The sequence below is a fragment of the Aedes aegypti genome, chromosome 2, assembly GCF_002204515.2.
Source record: "Aedes aegypti strain LVP_AGWG chromosome 2, AaegL5.0 Primary Assembly, whole genome shotgun sequence".
Classification (NCBI taxonomy): domain Eukaryota; kingdom Metazoa; phylum Arthropoda; class Insecta; order Diptera; family Culicidae; genus Aedes; species Aedes aegypti.
Genome location: NC_035108.1, coordinates 413,672,589 through 413,687,732, shown reverse-complemented (window position 1 = coordinate 413,687,732; position 15,144 = coordinate 413,672,589). Strand labels below are relative to the sequence as shown.

The 15,144-nt window shown below is 36.6% G+C and overlaps 2 protein-coding genes across 4 annotated transcripts in view; one reads left to right on the top strand and one right to left on the bottom strand.

The window, feature by feature from the left end:
* The window catches only part of LOC5567981 (suppressor of hairless protein), a 51,115-nt gene extending 38,203 nt beyond the window's left edge, over positions 1–12,912 (top strand). Inside the window, exons 4-5 of the mRNA XM_001657752.2 lie at positions 4,700–5,242; positions 11,881–12,912. Of these exons, the coding sequence (XP_001657802.1) occupies positions 4,700–5,242; positions 11,881–12,162 (825 nt within the window). The 3' untranslated portion in view covers positions 12,163–12,912. The remainder of the gene's footprint in view (positions 1–4,699; positions 5,243–11,880) is intronic.
* Positions 5,253–8,239, bottom strand: LOC5567982. Of its 3 annotated transcripts, none has more exons than XM_021847369.1 (3): positions 7,570–8,239; positions 7,035–7,499; positions 5,253–5,841 (listed from the first exon to the last, which is right to left on the bottom strand). In XM_021847369.1, exons 2-3 carry the CDS (start codon positions 7,403–7,405, stop codon positions 5,388–5,390), a joined length of 825 nt encoding a protein of 274 aa, XP_021703061.1. In that variant the 5' UTR covers positions 7,406–7,499; positions 7,570–8,239; the 3' UTR covers positions 5,253–5,387. The 3 variants fall into 3 exon arrangements, with proteins under 3 accessions (XP_021703061.1, XP_021703059.1, XP_001657803.1); XM_021847367.1 differs by having other exon boundaries at positions 7,035–7,481; XM_001657753.2 differs by having other exon boundaries at positions 7,035–8,239.
* Positions 12,913–15,144: the final 2,232 nt, after the last annotated feature.

Below are 15,144 nucleotides of genomic sequence, written 5' to 3'. Positions count from 1 at the left end.
ATTGAGCTGAAATCGAATTCATGTTAACTTCTGCATGAGTCCTCTCATGGCGTAGGGGTAACGCGCCCTAACTAGAGATCAAGGAGTCGTGAGTTCGATTCTCACTGAGAAGACGTGTAACTTTTTCGCAAATCTTCACATCAATTTGTCCATCTAATCCAATTGCAAATTATATGTCATGTTAAGCTTTTCGGTAAATATTTTTAGTCAAATCTTACACCAACATTATATATTCCTCTACGGAAAACATGTTTTTTTAATAATATACTTTGAAGTTTTCACATATTGTCATGCCAAAATCCTGAACTATATATAAATTTTCGATAATTGAATCTCCTCCGTTCTAACTTTCCGATTTTAAACCCTCGCGTGATATTTTCCATACAATCTGATAGCACATGTAAAAAATAAATATATCAAATGTTGAGCTAAAAGTTAACGACAATGATGCAGTTTATAATATATAAGAAACAGAAGAATTGGGCGTTAAAATTTGTAATGCGAAAATCAAATGTTAGTTAATGTTGCTAGTTTAATTTTGAAGTGAAATGTCCAATTGTTAACATAGGATCTTAACGATTTCATGTATTTATTGATTTTCCAATGATATTTCTGGAGATCAATATGTTTCTTTTCTTAAAATTAATTGTACGACAAAAGAACATTTTTCAATTATACATAAGATAAGGTTCATCACTTTCATTGGATTTTATATTGGACTGCCGCACCATCCCTGTTATGAGTGCCATGCTTTTAAAAAGTTTGGGAACATGTGATGGACCACTCGCAGGCTTAAGTTTTAGCTTCTTAGTATAGACTGATAGCCAAGCCTTACTCTTGGACACAAATCGTCTCAGTTTCAAATTTAGTTCATTTAAACAAAAGCACACCAACCCATTATCGAAGGACGATTTGTCCTTTGAAGGAAGCACCACTCTAGACAACGGACTAGCATGCAACACCCAATGGCACAGTCGCAATATATTCCTGTTACTGTTTGGTAACATTAACCACACGGCCACGAAACCCACAAAAACTAAAAAACTGTACTGGTCAGAGCTGATACCTTCTTTAAGAAGAAGTTCCACTTCACTACATCAAAAAGAATAGCGATGTTGTAGTAGATCTCAAGATTTGTATCAACAGCACAAATCATTGATCAAACAATTCATCAAACTCAATTCGACCATCAATCTTCAAAATATGTTGAAGAGATGAGCCTGGTCATCTGAGCCAAACGGTTTGGCCCAAACCTAAGCCATTTCCAGGATTTATTTAAGCCACTTTGTTATTCTTTTTCAAAAGATCTTATAACTTTCAGTCATTTGTTAACAGTTTCATTAACAACACTGCGGAACTCGAGCAGCAAAATACCACTATTTTGGGTTGCTGAGTTCATTGCCGTTTTTGAGATATTTTCTGTTAAAATTACAGAATTTGACGATTTCAGCCTACTTGCACGCAAGCTTGTATGGCAATTTATTTGCTTTATTTGTCGCGTAATTCAAACTTTATCTGCTAAACAATACTTATCAACAAAGTTCATAATACTTTCGATGCTCAAAACTTGTTTTCTGATAATTTAGAAAAATATTGTCTTATGCCATATAAGAGAAATAAAGAATCTTGGTTGGAGATTTCTAGCATGTACGAAAAGTCGATTTAATCTAAACTTAATCGTGAAATTCAAACCAAATTATATCTTAAATGAAAAAAAAATGCTTCGTGTATTAGATTACTAAAAAGTTTGGTAAATCATACCTTAAACTTCATGTGACGTGCTGAAAAAAATTGAGAACCACATCAGATTCAGCAATCTTAATAATCTACTAAAGACACATAATTTGATCCTTGAGACAGGCAAAAGTGTCATTTTCTGTTACGCTGTGCAATTTTAGCTGTACAGTATGGTGGCCCATAATGATCAAACATCTCAAAAACCTCAAGCTAAACCCCCAATTTTTTAATTGGGCATCTAGAAGCTACTGTAAAAGTTTGTGCGGCTTCCGTCAACTCTAACGTTAAACGAGCTTGATGAATAAAAACGACGAAATATATGGGAAAAACTGTTACAACTACATTTTTGGGCACAGTAGGCTGTAGTCGATAAAATTATTTCGTTATCACGCTCAGTTGTATAAGTGCTCTAGTGTAGATGTGTTTGTGAAACTCATAGGAAAACAATATGCGCTCTGTCTCGAAAAACACCCAGAATCTGGGTGTCATTATATCAAATTGAGTAATATTTCCATATGCATTTTGATGAATTTGGAAAATGTGTGCAAGTTTCTCGAGGGAAAACAAAAACAAACTGCGTATGACTCGCGTATGCGAATGTTTGTGATTTCAAATGTCACTAAGCTTTATAGAGAAAAGACTGTAACCAACCTATACTCCACTGCACTGTGACGTCACGCATCAATTTTGACAGGTACTGGTCCTGTTGTTTACAGTTTGGACTTAGTACTTTTTTCGAATCATTCTTAATTTCGTGAAAGTTTGCTGTGAGGAGAGGTCAAATCCACTGCAGATACCCACGGATCGTATTATTCTATCTTCCCACCGTGGAAAATCGTCACCATCAGCATGCTGGTGATAGAAATGCGAAGATGAAAAAATGATGGAAAAAACAACTAAGTCCGAAACGTAAACAACAGGACCAGCAGCTGTCAAATAAGTGAGGTTAGGCTCGTCATATGCAGTGCTCTATACCTAGAGAGGCTTGGTTATGAGTAAATCCACTATGAGGGTCGTGTTGAGGTAATGGAACAAAATAATTAGTGCATTTAATAGAATTGAGGTTTTGTTCAATGTGGGATACATTTAGAATAATATAAATTCAAAATTTAATCTATAGCTCTGTACTAGCTGTTCAATACGAGCCGTTTAGTGGAATACCTGTAAATAAATGAAAACCGAATACCATTTAATTCCACTAGAATGACTAGAGTTTGTATCTTTTGACAGATACGCGTATTTCGAACTCAATTGTAAGATCGTCTTCAGTGTCGTGTACTAGCCTCGACCTAAATTATTAAATATTGCCATATTGTTTTCGTTATTTTGGTATTAGTTTGCTGTAAAAATAGTGACGCAAAGTCACCCTTATGGCCGAATTTCACCCCGCACGACAGTAGTGTTGAAAAATGGATCTCGATGCATGTTTTCCCCCACCCATCCCCTTCACCATGATGGAATTTGTGAATGGGCATTCAGTGAATTTCAGATCTATTCTTTGGAAAATCTGAATTTAATGTGTACGTGTTCCCTAAAATGACTAAATGGACAAATGGAAAAATACTGATTACACCTCTTTTTATTTAAAAAAATATCTCGAAAATAATACACAATCATAAAAAATCATCAATTTAATCAAGAAAGATTCTTGCTTGATTTCTTTTCAGAAAGTGCTCTGAATAGAACTAATGCCAAGATATAGAAGGATCTGTCCATAATCTTGGGAGAATTCAAAAACGTGATGATTCCAATTCCATCCAGAAAATTGTAAAGATTCCCAATTCAAGTTTAAGGGAAATGTAAGCGCTCAAAATTACTAACACAACCCTGCGATGATAAAGAGCCTATTTGATTCATGTGCTGACTTACATGGATTTTTTCAAATGCAAAATGAATGAAATTAAAAAAAAACTATCGCTAATGTTCATTTCCATTGAAATAATAGGCCAGGGGAAGTGGTTCACCCAGAGTGAATTTATGTCAGAGAAAAAGTAGATTTTGCATGAGAATTGACAGAAAAATGAATGACAAGTTCATCCACTTCTCCTGGCCTATTATTACTTCATACATATGTAAGGGTTCATTTAAAAATTTCATATCGCCAAAAATGATTATTTGTGACACCCACCCACCCTCTCGTAGCGCAGTTGGTATAATTATTATTCGATTCGAAACAGATTTTTATGACTATTCGAAATAATACATTGTGAAGGGCGGAAAGCCACTCAAATAAGGAAAAAAAATAATGAAAGGATTTCTCTGTAAATCCTAATAAAGGTTTCCAACAAAATCTTGAGAAAACTACGGTCTAAGTTCGGTTAGGATCCTCGCCAAAATTCTGCATGACTACTTAAAAGATCCTGTTCCGAAACGCGTATGTACAATAGTTAAAAAATCAATGCTTTCACAACGGACTCAAGTTCCGTAACCGGTCGTTTGAGAATGTCGCGATCCATTAGGTGCCCGCACTGTACAAATCTCGTCCAGCACGTCGTTGGCGAGTAGTGTGTGGTCTTTCAATACCTAATAAATAATGCGCTCTCGACTAGGCATTGCATTACATATACACTAAACCGTTGTATTTGGATGGGCAACTTATTCTACAGAAAAAGGTGCGTTTTTCGAAAGATGCCACGTGATTATTGAGTTGAAATCAAATTCAGGTTAACTTCTGCGTCCATGAGTCCTCTCTTGGTGTAGGCAAAACGCGCTCTATCTAGTGAACAGGGAGTCGTCAGTTCGATTCTCACCGAGGAGACGTGTAACTTTTTCGCAAATTTCACATCATTTTGTCCATTTAATCCAATTGCAAAGTATATGCAATGTTCAGTTTTACGGTAGTTTTTCAAACTTCCACTCGGATGGTTAACCGTAAAACCGATAAATGATAATTAAAAATTATAAATTTTCAGCATAAACGATTCATAAATTTTCCGTCTCTTTCTTCAACCTTCTGTTGCAGGTTCGCGACGGGTATGTACACTATGGCGCGACGGTCAAGCTAGTCTGCTCTGTGACGGGAATGGCCCTGCCACGGTTAGTGATCCGAAAGGTGGACAAACAGATGGCGCTACTCGAGGCGGACGATCCAGTATCCCAGCTACACAAATGTGCATTCCATATGAAAGACACCGAACGGATGTACCTGTGTTTGTCGCAGGAGAAAATCATCCAGTTCCAGGCGACACCATGTCCGAAGGAACCCAACAAGGAGATGATCAACGACGGTGCCTGTTGGACGATCATCTCCACCGATAAGGCTGAGTACCAGTTCTACGAGGGGATGGGACCGGTGCGAACACCGGTTACCCCAGTGCCAATAGTCAATTCGCTACACCTGAACGGCGGCGCCGATGTGGCGATGCTCGAGATTACCGGTGACAACTTTACGCCGTCACTGCAGGCGTGGTTCGGCGACGTGGAAGCGGAAACCATGTATCGATGTGCGGAATCCTTGCTCTGTGTGGTGCCGGACATCTCACAGTTCCGAGGGGAGTGGTCATGGGTAAGTGTTCTCTAGATTTCTATCCTTATGGGATTAAAAAACTTTGTTAGAATAGCTAATAAGCACGAATTAACTTTATTTGCAACTGGAAGAGGTAACTTGACGTAATATGATACTTTTTTACTGAGACTCAAAAGTTTCTTGACTAATCTTTGCTCTTACTCCTAACGGATTTTTTGCTTTTCTTCTTACCTCCGGTAACTCCCCCACCACCGCTCTGATTGCCATCGTCCTCCTCAGTTGATTTGGATTTGGATTTGGATTTTCTTCGCACAGGTTTGCGCCCCTTTTTGGAGCTGCCACTTCCACTGTCAATACTTTTCTGGTTCAGATCGGCCAGCATTTTGGTCGTCGCAATCTGCTGCTGAGAGTTGGTCTTCTGAATGGGTGGTTTCGGTGCTACCCGCGTGTAGAGGTCGTAGTTGAAATCCAGGCAGACTTTCCCATTACAGAACTCTTCGAGGCACTCGTTGCAGGTGAAAATACGCGACTCGATGATGCCGGATTTGTTCTTCACCTTACGTACCGATGACGCCAGTTGGTTCTCACGTTTATCACGCTGCTCGGTTTTGATTTGCAGCTTTCCCAATTCAATTAGTCTAGCGATCGTGTGATTCGTGTGAGAAATAGAAAAGAGCAAATTAGCCATTATACAGGAGATAATTATTTTTCATAATTTTATGTATACAGTCAGGCCTCCTAATGCTGCCACGCACTTTCATTCTACCGCAATTTTTCAGTAAATTTTAACTCTCTATTTGCCAGCATCCATTTATTACGTAACGCTAAAGTTTGAATTTTCCGGCTCCCTCCGAACCCTCTGTAACGCTTTTTGCATGAAAAATTCCAAAATTTTGTGTGAGTCGTAACACTTGAGCCTACCTTCGCACTATGGACGATCAGGTGGCCAAAAATGACTGTTTCTGATATGATTTTCATGTACATTATTATTATTAAGATAATTTTGAAATATAAGAGCGAGACCTTTTGTAGTTTTATTGATTTCTTATGTTTGTTTTCAAAGAACCCCATTTTGAGTAAAATCAACCCAATTTAAAAAAAAAAATCTTCCTAGCAATCGTGCAATAGTTTGGAGTCTATTAAACTTACTTAAAACAAGAAAATTCTGTTGAATTCCATACCAATTATGCACGTCCTGTTATTTATGTCAGAATATCGGAAATGGCCGAAATATGGTTTAGATATTAACAACATTGATTTGCATGTATCGCCAGTGAGATTTAATTTTTGCACGATTCATAAATCATACTGAGGGATGACCCCAAACTTTTGCACGATGACTTGAATGACTGTCTTTCTGCTAATATATTGCAACTGCTCTTCAATGAATGAGTATGGTTACGATTAAAATGACATTCTAATTAAAAATGTTTGTGTAATAAAATAATGACAAAATAAGCCTTATTGTTTATAATGATATTGAAAAAAAAATACGACTTCAACTAAAAATTTAGTAATTTAATTGCATAATTTGTTTTATCAGAATACCTACGACGAAGTAGCTCATTTTCTTTTGAAAGAGAGTTTCTGTAAGACGTGTGATCACAGAGATATGTTTTGTCTGTTTTTAGAGGGTGACCCCAAACTTTTGCATGGAAATATATTGAATTTTATGTGAATGTGCATTCAACTGCGCACGTGTTGTTGAAATACACAAAGGAAAACTAATTGTGTCCAATATGACACATATATGGAACATGAGTTCAATAAACCCTAAATAGAGCGTGCATCAACCTGCTTTAAAGACTTGAAACATTAAAAACCAACTCACTTGCTGAAATATTCTTCCTCAATCTTTGTTTTCGGTCGTTGAGGTGTCAACATTTTCCAATCGATTGATACACTGCACAGCTCCATAATGACCAAGTTCCTCATCTCCGAAGGTATTGGATCCATATACGCATACAGCTTGTCCCGGTCGCCTCCGTTCTTCAGTAGCATTTTGAGCTCCTTCTTCGGCATTTTATAGCTCGAATCCTTGTCCTTGAAGCGAATCTCGTCGTTTCGGACCTTTATGGGGCGCATCTTGTAGTCTGGAACTTTCTCGTACATTCTTTTGAACTCCTCTCGAGAGGCGGCCGTTGACCGGGAGAGGTCAAGTATGGGAACGACTTCTTTCTTCTTCCCGAATAAATCATCCATGTTTCTGCTTTTTCAAACTTAGAAACCACTCAGAGCCAGTGGGAAAACTTGGGAACAATTCTAATTCTTCCGTGCTCTGCAATGTAAATTATAACTATGCGGTAAATGGGGCCTTCGTTGGCGATGAAGATACCAAGTTTTTTTTTGTTCTCACGTTAACTTACCCTCGCAGGGGAAGGAAAAACAGCGTGGAAACAATCGACAATTGCTGTCGGAGGAAATTAAATATTCATAAGAGAACTTAGATCTAGTAACAACTACTTTGTGCAGTGCAGTAGTGTGGTAACGACGTTGACTGCGCTAATACTGCGTCTCAAAGGAAAAACACTCTTTCGCCGATAGTAGATAGTAGGTATTAGCAAAGGTAGCATTGTTGATGCGCCAAGTAGCAGCTGCCGGGACGGTTGTTCCGATGTTATCGATTTAATAATGGGAAAACCTGTTGCTATAGCAGTGAATGTATGGCATCCAAATAGGTTTATTATCAATGACGTCGCTGGCAGTATGCTACCGGATCAGGTCCCAGTTTGAACTTCAAGATATCACTGTAAAGTGCTCGGAAAACTGCTAGTGAAACTAGTGAAACTAATGAATAGATTTGAACGGTGGAAAATTTGACTGTATATTGTGTTTGAAGTCACTTCTGCCAAAAAATAGAATCGTTCAAAAAGATCTGTATGTATTAACTCATCCTCTAAATTGAAAGCATCCCCTTAGATTGTTGTCTTATCGAACTCTGTGCTTCGACTGTGCATATAATTTTTGATAGAATATGTAATCTCTCATTATTTTATTTTATACTAGTGGTCCCGGCAAACTTCGTCTTGCCATCAAGTAGGCTGTTGAAAAACGCCATGGAACGCCCCGTGCAAAATGGAAGTTCTGTTCACTCCTGTTTTTTCAACTTTCCCGTTAAATATCCTTTGCTTCTTATATACACAAACACGTCGGAACACTTCAGGAACATAACTATGGAAGAATTTTCAAAATCCGTTAGCCCGTTCTCAAGCCATTTCGTGACATACAAACACCATTCCATGTTTATTTATATAGATAGATTCTCATATGCCACCTAGACTCAATAAAAACAGTTGTAAATACTACCAATCGATTTAGCAGCTATTTACAAGCAAGAGATGCAAACCTATAACTTTCCTCATTATACAGCCGATATCACAGACATCCGAAATCTCGATATGGATCACGAACTTCAACTAATTTCATGATGTAATTAATCGAACTTATTATACAAGTGTGGATATTATGTGAATCTTGAACCAGTAGGCGTTCAAGTACTGATATTGCTGATAGTTTGGATGGCACATGATTACAAGAACACAGTGGAGTTTCACCCTTTTCCGTCTAAGTTTGGTAATTATATACATACAGCATAACAGAATAGAACGGTTCAAAATTACACTTTGGCCGGGTTCATCTCCGTATCTTATAATGAGACTCAGATAGACGGCTAAAATAGTTATCATATCATAAAACAAAATGCGGTGTGTAATCTAGGAGCACGCTATGTCTGAACCAGACGATTATAAAAATCGAATGTGCATCGGAGTTTTTCTCGCTAGAGTTTAGTTTTTGAGTTGTATTTTCATAATCGGAAAGTTTCAAAATATTCCATCGGTGATATTTTGATTTTTTCCACTTTTTAGCCATTTTTCATACTAAATCCCTTGAAAATCACGTTTTCGACTCATAAAACCGATAGAATATTTTAAAACCTTCCGATTATGATAATATAGACCAAATACTGATCCCTTGCGAGAAAAATCCGATGTACATTCGATTTTTATAATCGTCTGGTTCAGACATAGCGTGAGGAGGTATTTAACCTTTACGTTACCGGCCTCCGACAAGGCATTTTCAAATAACTGTCATTTCGTCAATTCTCATTCGATTTTTTTGAAACCACCGTCAGTTTGAAACCACCATCCCGGAGATCTTCCGGGTTGCATTCTTACAACATGCCCCGCCTAACGCATTCTTCCAGCTTTTGTTAGGTTCGCCGTATAGTGCAGCGAGCTCGTGGTTCATCCTTCGCCGCTACACACCGCCAAAGATCGTCCTTCATTGTTTCTTCTTATTCTTCAGGAATTCTCCCACTAATTTGAGCGATCCTTCTCGGATTCCTCCGGCGGTTTCGCAAGGGATGTCAAAACAAATTTCCTAAATAAATCAATCAGCAGTCAAATAATGATTTTTTCCGTAATTTTGCATAAACTTCAAGGGATTTTCTCAAGAAATTTTTTACAAAATTTATAGTAGTTACTCCACAAAGTATCCCTTGACAAAAAAACTCGCAAAGATGTATTCCAGAGTTGAAGTTTGAAGAAATTCATTCGGGGATTTTTTTTCTGTTAATACTATAACAATATATCCAAGTATTCAAGTAATTACTCCAGGTCTTCCTTAACAGAATTATTCCATGATTTATCAAAAATATCGTCCCGCGATTCTATATGAAGTTCTTCAAGAAGGATTCTGCTAGATGTTTCTTCAGCATTTCATCCGAATATTTCTGAAGAAATCTATCAAGTAAACTTTCCAAAGAATTTGCAAAAAAGTATATTGGGGAATGACGTCAGGAAATGTTACATACCTCAATTACATTATCTTTGCACTATTTTTCCTCCCTACAGCTTTTAGTGGTTTCTCTCGAGAATCTTTTTCAACAATGATTCCATAAATTAACCTTCAGACTCCTCCAGGACTTCCACAAGGTTTCAAAAATACCTTCTTCCAGGAGTTCATTAGGTATTCCTCTAAAAGTTTCACCAAAGAAAGCTATTGAATTTCCTTTAGAAGTGCCTCTTGAATTTGTTTTTCAGGAATTATATATAATTGGAAAAATTTCTATGAAATGAATTCCTGTGAAAATCGAAATGATTGGAAAAATTCCAGGATGAATTTCTTAATATATCTATTTGTGAAAGAATTTTTGAAGGAATTTATTAAATAATCTCTGAGTAAAGCCCTGGGGGTATCTTAAGAATTGTTCATGGAATTATCTCTAGGGAAAAAACCTTAAAAGGGTCTGCAGAGGGTACATTGCAAGAATGTTTAAAGAAATCCTAGGAGCAATTCCTGAAACACAAATAAGAGCAATTTCTGTAAGAATGTTACGAAAATTTTAAGAAGAATAGCAGAATCTCTGGTTATTTTCATTCTTGGAATGTTAAATTCTTAAAAAGTGCAGAACGAAAACGAAGGAAGTCGTAGGAAAATTCATGGAAAAATTGCTATTTGCTGGATAAATTTATTGACAACTTCCTTGCCAAGATTTGGAGAATTTCTAGAAAAATTTCTGAAATAATCCCAGAAGGAGTATTTGGAGTTTTTTTTTCTGGAGGTATCGTTTTGGGTTTAATTATTAAATCGATTGTAAAAAAAAACAATCTTAAAGAAATATTTAGGAAAATATGACATATTGGTTGAACTTTCGCCACTGGATAAACTTTTGGAAGGCCGAAGTTTTCCTTAGCATGTTTTTGGAAGAATTTTTGGAAAATCCAGAGTAATATCTGATGTAATTTCACTATGATTTTCCAAAGAAGTTCTGGTTAGAATCCTTAAGTATTCCTTATTAAAATATTAGGAGTCCCTGTTTGATATTTTGTTCCTGTTCAGTCTCTCATTAGTTTCCTTTTTATAGGCATATGGACTATAAAGTATTTTTTCCCATAATTATTCCAACCCTTTGTGTACAGAATCCTCCAAAATTTGTTCAAGGATATAGAGTTTTCTTCTGTGTTTTTTGCAGGAGTACTTTCCGACTGGAATCTTATCAGAGATTACTATAGGATTGCCCTTAAAATACCTCCCGGGTCATTTTTTAAAGGTGATGATTTCTATATTTAAAAAAAAAATGGAATTCCTGAAAGAGTTCCTAAGGTAATCTCAGAAAGAAGCCTAGGAGAAACTCTAGAACAATTATAAATTCTGCACCAAAAATTCTAAAAAATCCTATGGAAGTGCTTGGAAAATACATTGAACACATTTAAGAAAATATCTCTGAAAAAAAATCCTGGCGAAATTTAAATTTATTTTTGGGGAAATTTGCAAAAGAACTACTAGTAAAAATCCCCAAATAAAAATTCTTGGAAAATTTCTGTAAAAATTTGGGTATATTTTAAGAGTAATTACTGAAGAGGTTCTAAACGAAAACCTATGCAACTTCTTAGATACATCATTGAATTAAATCCTGATCTTTGGAGAAATCCATGAAATTATTTCGGGAGGAGTTCTTAGAAGAAAAAATCTGATTCAATTTTGCAGTTTGATAACATTACTGGAGAAAATGAGACCCCCTTCCACACTGCCGAACTGGGTCAATGTTCGATGAAAGTATATTTTGGTTCCAAACGGAGGATAACACTTCAATTTTGACGCTATTTTAATGTTGTCCTAAATACTGCCGGTACATAAACGCATTAATGACACCTATCTTTTCGTTTCCCCCATAGGTCCGCCAGCCCACGCAAGTGCCTATCTCGCTGGTACGAAACGACGGTATCATCTACGCTACGGGGCTAACTTTCACGTACACACCGGAACCGGGCCCGCGGCAGCCATGCTCAGGAGCAGAAGACGTTCTGCGGCGGAACAACAGTGCAAATAACAACACCAACAACAATAGCACCAGCGCGAACAGCGTAACGGCGGCGGGTGCCGGTCCTGGTTCAGCCGGGTCCCTCCCGCCGATCTCGGATGTGGCCTGGAGCACACATGGTGGCGGAATTCCGTAAAGCAAAAAACAGCCGTATCTATCTTTCCGGTATCCAGGAAACAGGAGAGGGTAACAACAACTATTTATTGTTTTATACTTTTGGTCCTGATCCGATTCGGGGTCTGTGAATTACCTATCTTATACATATTTGCTAACTTATATACAGTATTTTACGAGCACACCGTATAAGTAACACAAACAGTGAGTAATCTCAAACTTTTTTATTCCTACAAAACTACGAGAGTCGTGAATGCAAGAAAGTATGTATAGGTCAATGAACAAATTTCTATATATTTAGTGTGTGCGTACAGGTGAATTGGACACATTCAAGTATATTTTTCCTAAGATATTTTCTCTCGTACAAGCGATGAGAAAAGAATATGTAGACTATCATTTCCTGTTCTATTTTAAAAGGAAAGTCGTATTTTGACAGATTTTTTGTAAGAGGATTACTATTTTTAAGACGAGAGATTACGTGATTGATCACACAGACAGACATTGAAAACAAGTGATATATGCAGGTTTTAAAGATTAAACAGTAAAAAAAGTATTTAAAATTGAGAATCGTCGGAAACATAGTGACTATATTATTATTAATATTATTTTGAGAAGAAACCATCTGACAACGAACATTTTTTCTATAAAGCTAGCGTAACTATACTAAGAAAGACACACTTTTACCGTTCAGATAATCGTTCTTTTCTAGATAAAAGACATCCAACTGCAAAATGTCTAAGCATTTTAAACTGGGAATAAAATTGCCAAAGAAGTAGAGACAAAAACTATCTTTTATGCACTGAAAGAATTTTTCTGTTTTGTTACACCGTTTGCTGTTTCTCCAATCTATCTTCCCCCTCGCAACATCTTTAGTTTATTCATTTGTCCCCTCCTTTCGCAATAACTCGTAATGTACGCTAGTAGGCTTTCAATCGCACGCAATTATCTATTGTTGATAGCGAGAGTGCTGCATTCTCGCGAGACTTAGGGCAGGGTCGACCAGAGGTCAGGTGAAGTTTTTGCTGAGTATATGCCATCCGCGATCTTTCGGGTGAATCGCTATGGTTGTAATAACCGTATCACGTTTCTCATGATTTACTGGTATATTCGCTCCTATGCTTTAGAGTAATTGTCTTCGGTTTTTCATCACGCTTATGGTATCGGTTATTAGTATTGTTTTCGATATCGATGAGTTTTATGAGAAAAAAAAATTATAAGGACTGTTCATTTTGTAAAGTGGACACCTTATACATGCAATATCTTTTTAATTTATCAATGAAATCGCAATCGGTTATCTGTACATAGTTCGACTAATGTTGTACCATATTGTGAAAATTAAAAAGCCACCAAAATAATTAAATTTCATATGAATCAGGCACAACATTTAGAACGGTCGATATATGGAGGTTATCAAAATCAATGATTATTAGAAATTTTCTGGAAAATTCTACAAACTATATTATTTATTTTCAAATAAGGCTTGTTCTTCGAAAGCATCATCAATCAAAAGCATACTGCAAAATATCAAGTTATTTTTGGAGTATCAATTTACCAGATAGGGTTTCAATGCTAGTAATGGACCCCTTAGTAGCTGAGATTCATTCTCGACCCTTTTCCGCGATGATATCTCAGACGGATATACGATTTATGGAGTCTAACAACAAGTTCAATGTTTTTAATTCATAGTACGCCTATGAAACATACAAAATCATTCGATTTTTCCAGCGAAATATGCATTTGGAAAACTGTTGTTTACAAATTTGACGTTTCCTATTATGGAGCCTCCATTTGATTCCCATGTAATCTGGCTCGCTGTCGACGTGCCTATTATGGACCCACCTGGAAATGCGTATTATGGACCCTCTTGTGTGGTTTCATTTACAAAACTGTTCCAATATATGTATTTATGCGTCTCAAACCAAATATTTTGCCTAAAACTGCTGATTAACAATGCAAGCGAAGTCCCCCGGTGGATTTTCAAAGGAATAAGTTTGCTTTGAGTGTTAATTTTATGTTTTTATTTAGGGGGTCCATAATACGCAAAGGGTCCATAACCGGCATCGACTCCCTATGGTAAAATCATTTTTCCACCGATTTTTTTTAGAAAAATATTTTAAACTAGCTTACTCTGCGTGGCTAGCAACGTTCCAAAGGAATTTTGAAGCTAAAAACTATCAATGTCGTTTCTAAGATTCATAATAAATATGTTTGAAAGCAAAATGGTAAAATCAGCAAAGAAATTTCCTTAAGTATCAATATCTTGAAAGTGCTCGGAGAACACAGAACATCTGTGGAGATGCAATGTCAAGAAGTAGAGAGTAACATTTGTTTTAAACATCAACCAACATCGACGTACAAGCGATGAGAAAAGAATATGTAGACTATCATTTCCTGTTCTATTTTAAAAGGAAAGTCGTATTTTGACAGATTTTTTGTAAGAGGATTACTATTTTTAAGACGAGAGATTACGTGATTGATCACACAGACAGACATTGAAAACAAGTGATATATGCAGGTTTTAAAGATTAAACAGTAAAAAAAGTATTTAAAATTGAGAATCGTCGGAAACATAGTGACTATATTATTATTAATATTATTTTGAGAAGAAACCATCTGACAACGAACATTTTTTCTATAAAGCTAGCGTAACTATACTAAGAAAGACACACTTTTACCGTTCAGATAATCGTTCTTTTCTAGATAAAAGACATCCAACTGCAAAATGTCTAAGCATTTTAAACTGGGAATAAAATTGCCAAAGAAGTAGAGACAAAAACTATCTTTTATGCACTGAAAGAATTTTTCTGTTTTGTTACACCGTTTGCTGTTTCTCCAATCTATCTTCCCCCTCGCAACATCTTTAGTTTATTCATTTGTCCCCTCCTTTCGCAATAACTCGTAATGTACGCTAGTAGGCTTTCAATCGCACGCAATTATCTATTGTTGATAGCGAGAGTGCTGCATTCTCGCGAGACTTAGGGCAGGGTCGACCAGAGGTCAGGTG

Excerpts from the sequence above, each read along its gene's own strand:
- LOC5567982 (XM_001657753.2), bottom strand. The coding sequence starts at position 7,405 with ATGGATGATTTATTCGGGAAGAAGAAAGAAGTCGTTCCCATACTTGAC. Across the intron at positions 5,842-7,034 it reads GAGGAAGAATATTTCAGCAA|ACTAATTGAATTGGGAAAGC; the intron begins GTGAGTTGGTTT and ends CACGATCGCTAG.